This window comes from Brassica oleracea, chromosome C8 (genome assembly GCF_000695525.1).
Source record: "Brassica oleracea var. oleracea cultivar TO1000 chromosome C8, BOL, whole genome shotgun sequence".
NCBI classification, from domain to species: Eukaryota; Viridiplantae; Streptophyta; class Magnoliopsida; order Brassicales; family Brassicaceae; genus Brassica; species Brassica oleracea.
Genome location: NC_027755.1, coordinates 28580829 through 28587121, shown reverse-complemented (window position 1 = coordinate 28587121; position 6293 = coordinate 28580829). Strand labels below are relative to the sequence as shown.

The 6293-nt window shown below is 43.1% G+C and overlaps 1 protein-coding gene across 1 annotated transcript; it reads left to right on the top strand.

Moving 5' to 3' along the window:
* The first annotated feature begins 2422 nt into the window (after positions 1-2422).
* Positions 2423-3601, top strand: LOC106309115. Its single transcript, XM_013746184.1, has one exon. It carries the CDS (start codon positions 2423-2425, stop codon positions 3599-3601), a length of 1179 nt encoding a protein of 392 aa, XP_013601638.1.
* Positions 3602-6293: the final 2692 nt, after the last annotated feature.

Below are 6293 nucleotides of genomic sequence, written 5' to 3'. Positions count from 1 at the left end.
GTCATCTTTTCAGACTCCACCAATGGATCTCACAAAAGGAAAAAGCAAAGAAGGCGAGACTTTCATACCAAGGCTCTTGGAAGGTCCCCCAGGCTTTCCATCTCTATTCCCGGAGCTGTCTAAAGAGGATCAGCAAAGTGCCATGTTGTACATCTCTCATGCTGACCCTACAGAGCGCCTGGCCAGAATTGAAAGAGTTAAACAAAGTATTAAAGATACTAAGGACCAAAGAGAGCATCAACGCCCCATCATCACTACTGATATCAGCCAAGGGAAAGGGATGGTTTTTCGCTATACTGAGGATGGTGAAACTCTTAAGTCTATCTCATCGTCGGAAGGTGAACAAGCCAGCAAGTTGTGTGCGCCTCTTATTACTCAAGAAACTGAGAGGGTTGAATCTGGCGCTTCTTCTTCACAGTCTCTGTACACGGAGAGTTCTACGGGCCTTAGTATGGGGGCATCCAGTAAGCCTTCTTCTAACTCCGGAACCCACGATGAAAAAACAAACAGAGGAACAGGCCTCCAGCGTGGAAGAGAAGGTTGCGTACAACCACAGTCCCGTCTAAGCTGACACCAGATGACAATCCAGAGGATTCAGGAGATAGTCGTACCGAGAGAAAAGCAACTGACCCTGCTTGTGAAGGATCTAAGAAACAGAACCAAAACCAATGTACTCTGGTGGCTTCCGTATTGAAGCCGCTGCCCCCCCAATGAGCGTACTGAGCTGGAACTGTCAAGGGACAAGAAACATCGAGACAGTTTAACGGATCAGGGAGATGCGCCGGGTGTATTTTCCTGATTTTTTGTTTCTCATGGAGACTAAACAAAAATCTAGTTATTTAGAAAAATTGAAAACAAGTTTGGGTTATGACAAGTTACTTATGGTTGATCCTATTGGTATGAGTGGAGGAATGGCTGTTATGTGGAAACAGAGTTATGTGGTCGACATACTGACTAGCGATAACAGGATCATTGATTTAAAGGTTACACTTGGCTCTTTATCCTTCTTCCTTACGTGTGTCTATGGAGACCCAGTAAGAGGTAGAAGACGAGTGGTATGGGACAGATTGTCAAATATTGGAATGCAACGTGACGAGACGTGGATGCTGATTGGGGACTTTAATGAACTTAAGAGCAATGACAAAAAATTGGGTGGAGCCGTCAGGGAAGAGAGCACTTTTTGGGACTTTAGGAACATGGCAGATACATGCAAGATACAAGAGCACACAAGCCATGGGAATCTTCTTTCTTGGGCGGGGAAGAGAGATAATGCATGCGTACAATGCCGTTTGGACAGAAGCTTCGGCAACGATGAGTGGTTTCGCTTGTTTCCGAGATCAAAAACAGAGCACATAGACATGAGGTCATCCGATCACAGACCCATTAGGCTTAACTTTGCACTGGAAGTGGAAGAGAAGCATAAGGGACACTTTTCTTTGATAAGCGCATGATGGGAAGGAGGGGTGTAGATGAAGCCATAGCTCGCAGCTGTAACCCAGGTGACACGACATCAGCCTCTAGCATCATGGACTATATTGCTCGATGCAGAACGGAGTTGGCCAAGTTGAAGAGATCGGAAAACATGAATTCCAAGACAAAAATAGAGAAACTGAAAGCGGATTTAGAAAAGGAGATAGCGTCTCAATTCCCGAACTTCCAAAGAATGAGGAGGTTAAAACAAGAGCTATCAGTTTCTTTATTGGAAGAGGAAAAATTCTGGAGGCAACAGAGCATAGTGGAATGGTTAAAGGAGGGGGACAGAAACACAGCGTTTTTCCACAATACAGTCAGAGGAAGACGCCTAAAGAACAAGGTCTTAATGCTTCGCGATGTCTTTGGACAAGAAAACTACTCTGAAGGTTCTAAAGGCAATATCGCGGTGGAGTTCTATAGGGACCTCTTTATGAGCTCAAATCCGATGGACATGGAACCTCTGTTTGTAGGATTTCCGGTTAAGGTGACAGAAACTATGAACGAGATGCTTACTAGAGCGGTCACACCAGAAGACATCAGACGTGCAGCATTTGGAGTTAAAGGTGACAGCGCACCTGGTGAGGATGGACTAACAGGTCATTTCTATCAGCGGTACTGGCATATTGTCGGTCCCAAGATTATTTAAGCAGTTCAGGGCTTCTTCCTCACAGCTAGCATGCCTGATGGATGGAACCATACTCAGTTAAGCTTGCTGCCAAAAGTCCCCAACCCATCGGAGATGACTGATATGCGCCCCATCAGTCTATGTTCTGTCCAATATAAGATCATATCTCGTATCTTGTGTGATAGGCTTAAGAAGGTTCTACCAGACATAGTCTCTGATACCTAGGGAGCCTTTGTAGCAGGTCGACTGATAACAGACAACATCATAGTTGCTCATGAGATGATCCATGGACTACGTACCAATAAGAAAGTGGGAGAGACATCTATGGCTATCAAGACTGATATGTCGAAAGCTTATGACAGAGTAGAATGGAACTTTGTGGAGATTTTATTGGAAAAAATGGGATTTGCAAGAGATTGGATCAGATGGGTTATGGCTTGTATAAGTTCAGTCTCCTATGACGTTCTGCTCAACTGTCAGTCCCACAGTTTCATTAGACCAAAAGGAAGAATAAGGCAGGGAGACCTGTTGTCTCCTTTCCTGTTTATTCTTTGTACAGAAGCTTTAGTCAATGTACTAAACCAATCGGAAACACAAGGAAAGCTACATGGCATCAAACTATCGTCGAGTTGTCCAGCAGTTCACCACTTGTTGTTTGCTGATGATAGTCTTCTAATGTGTGATGCTACGGTCTGTGAGAATGAAGAGATCAAAAGCTATCTCAAACTCTATGGTGATGCCTCCGGTCAGGTTATCAACACATCTAAGTCTTCTATCATCTTTGGCTCGGGGATCAGTCAACAACAGAAGACGGAGATTCATGAAGCTCTAGACATCATGAAGGAAGGTGGTGAAGGGACTTATTTGGGGCTTCCAGAATGCTTCAAGGGATCCAAGAAAGACCTTTTCAACTTCATCAAAGAGAGGCTAGAAGGTAGACTTCAAGGTTGGTATACGAAAACACTTTCTATGGGAGCCAAAGAAGTTTTAATCAAGTCTGTCGCTCTTGCTCTGCCTATATATGCAATGTCGGTCTTTCAATTGCCGAAGGAACTCGTCGCGCGGCTTACTAGTGCCATTGTTGAGTACTGGTGGAGCAGCGGTGACAAGAAGAGAAAAATCCCCTGGGTAGCATGGCAGAAACTGTGTAAACCGAAGGATCAAGGGGGTATGGCTTTTCATGACATCGGAAGGTTCAACCAAGCTTTGCTTGGTAAGCAAGCGTGGAGAATATGGAGCCGTCCAAATTCTCTAGTGGCAAGGGTCTTAAAAGGGCGGTACTTCTCTAAAAAATCTTTCCTGGAATGTGGCTCAGGCACTAGACCTTCTTTCGCTTGGCGCAGTATACTACATGAGAGAGAACTACTGAAACAAAGATTATATCGCGCTATAGGGAATGGTGTACAATCCAATGTCTGGGTGGAGAACTGGATAATTGATGGGATCCCTAGCCCACCTATGTACAGAGAGTGCATTGAAAGTCGCAGACCTGCTCGAGGTTAGCACGGGAAGGTGGAACAGAGAGCTAGTCTATGAGACCTTCGCCCCGAGTGATGCAGACCGCATAATGCTGCTGAAGCCATTGATGAATAGAGAGGATTCAATCATCTGGGGTTTCACTAAAAACGGCATCTACATCACACGCAGTGGTTATCACCTGACTGAAACTCTAGTAGCGCTGCAAGCCCCTGACAACTGTGTTATTCCCCCTGTTGAAAAGAAGTTATGGAGCAACATCTGGAAGATCAAAGCCCCGTCTAAGCTTAAGCACTTCTTTTGGAGATCTCTATCAGGTGCTTTAGCGGTTAAAGAGAGACTACAAACCAGAGGGATCCAAATCGATGCGACTTGTCAAAGTTGCGGAGCAGGGACCGAATCTATTTTCCATGTCCTTTTCCTATGCAACAAAGCACAACAGATGTGGGAACTCGCTAATATACCAATACCTCCAGCTGGTTTTTCTGCAAACTCTGTGTTCCTAAACATCTATCACCTAGTAGGAGTTATGAACAACAGCAAACTAGAAATGAGTATTAGACGGGCTGTTCCATGGGTTCTGTGGCAGATTTGGAAAGCCAGGAACTCTTTGGCTTTCAAAAACACATCCTTGTCTCCCAGACAAGCTGTTAGGACGGCCTTTGAGGAGGCGGAACTTTGGTTCTTAGCTAACTCTCCCCAAAGAGATTCCGAACCAACCCCGACCGTCAAGACCTGGATCAAACCGCCTATTGGTACACTCAAATGTAACGTAGGTTCCTCCTGGGTCTGTGATCAGAGAAATTGCGGAGCTGCTTGGATCCTAAGGGATCCCCAAGAACGAACGGTGGCTCATAGCAGAAGATCGTATTCAACAATAAACTCAGGCAAAGAAGCTCACATCACTGCTCTACTTTGGGCGGTTGAGAGCATGCATAACATGAGGCAAAATAACATCATCTTCGAGACCTCAACAGAAGATACAAGAGAGATAATGTTATCTTCATCCGTTTCCCCCAGCCTCCATTACCTTACATCTCAAATCACTGCCTTGCTTCACAAGTTTGAGTACTGGAGTCTTGATCATTCAGCTGATTAACGTAATGTAGCAGCGAACATGATTGCAGGGTCGGTTACAACGGGCCACCGGTACCAATCATACATAGCCTCGCAAGGTCCAGCCTGGCTCTACTCTTTTGGCTCCACTCTTTGTTATCTCGTGAAGCTAGAGGTTGATACCACAACTTTCCTTTGGCACCACGTTTCCAATAAGAGCATTGATTCGTCTCCTTTTGGGTTATGGTGTTCCACTATGGTGCTTACTGGCATTTTATTTCAAATTTTATCTTTTATGCTTTATCTGAGCCTTGTGCTCCGTTTTTCTTTCGGTCTCCTATGATGGAACCAAACAATGAATGTTATGTTTTGATTTCAGTGTTAAAAAAAAATATATATAAAATCGTGTATATAAAGTATGATTTACCTATTAAAAATTATCAATTACCATCATCTGATAGAGGATGGAGCAAATGAGAAAAGACAAGAGCCAAAATGCAAAGGTCCAAATGACCATAGACGTTGGTTGCTCCTACTGCAAAAAAGTTGTTTAGCATCATTATTTTATATTTTGCATTAGTTTTTTTTGCATCACTTAAATAACTCTGAAAATAGCAATGTATATAATTTACATCAATTTATAAATAAAACGTTAAAAATACTAAATATTTATGTATTTAACACATATATGGTTAAATAAGCCATTCTAGTCGAGATTAAAAAAATTCAATTTTTAACTAAATTATTTTAGTCCCCAATTTTTATATTGGAACAAAAAACGAAACCATTTTGACCATATTAGAAATCAACTTTAAATATTATAACTATGGAAGCTGAACAGTTGACTTTTAGCGGGACTGGAATAGTTTGGTAAACGTTATATGAGATTTATTTGTATTTAATTAAAAATTGAGGATTAAAATGACGTGTGTCTGTGAGCTAGTAAAAAAAATACTATGCAGCTAAAAGTTTATGTAACGACCTAGACACCTTGGTTTGGTTTATAATTAATTATGTTCAAGAACCAAAGCTGGTTTAGTTTAATTATTATTACTAAACCACCACTCATCCACCTTTCCTTAAACCTAATCGTGTTACATATATGTATATGTATCCTCTTCTTCATTTGGCCGTCAACATCACAACACAGAGAATGAGAGATGAGCCATGATCTTCTCCTTCATTATTGATTTATCTCCTCCATACTATGTTGGTTTGGAGATTTATTTGCACCGCCGCCACTCGTCATTCATCTCGAACTCTTGTTCGGAGAACAATGTGATTGTCGCAGTTACCGTTAGCAACACCACCGTCGTGATCATCTCACCGGAGGAGGGTCTGAGATCCTTACCGCGCCGGAGCCTTTATCAACCCTCTTCATGGCTGTGATCATAACCGAGAGATATGGAGGAGCTAGACACGATCTACTGCAGCGTTAAACATCAACCACCACGGTCTTCATCACCCCAGCGCCAGACACCACCGAAGATGATAAACATCATCACCGAAGGTGCAGTCATGCTATTAGAAGCCATCGTTGGTGATACGGTTGAAGTTATGATTTGGAACCGAGATGTAGACGTGGAGAAGAGACGGAGCAAGCGCATCATGACACTTCCGGTGCCGTTCTACACTCTCAATAATGGTGAGCCATCGGAGTTGC

Bases quoted from the DNA above. Each gene is read 5' to 3' on its own strand.
- LOC106309115 (XM_013746184.1), top strand. From the start codon at position 2,423: ATGGCTATCAAGACTGATATGTCGAAAGCTTATGACAGAGTAGAATGG.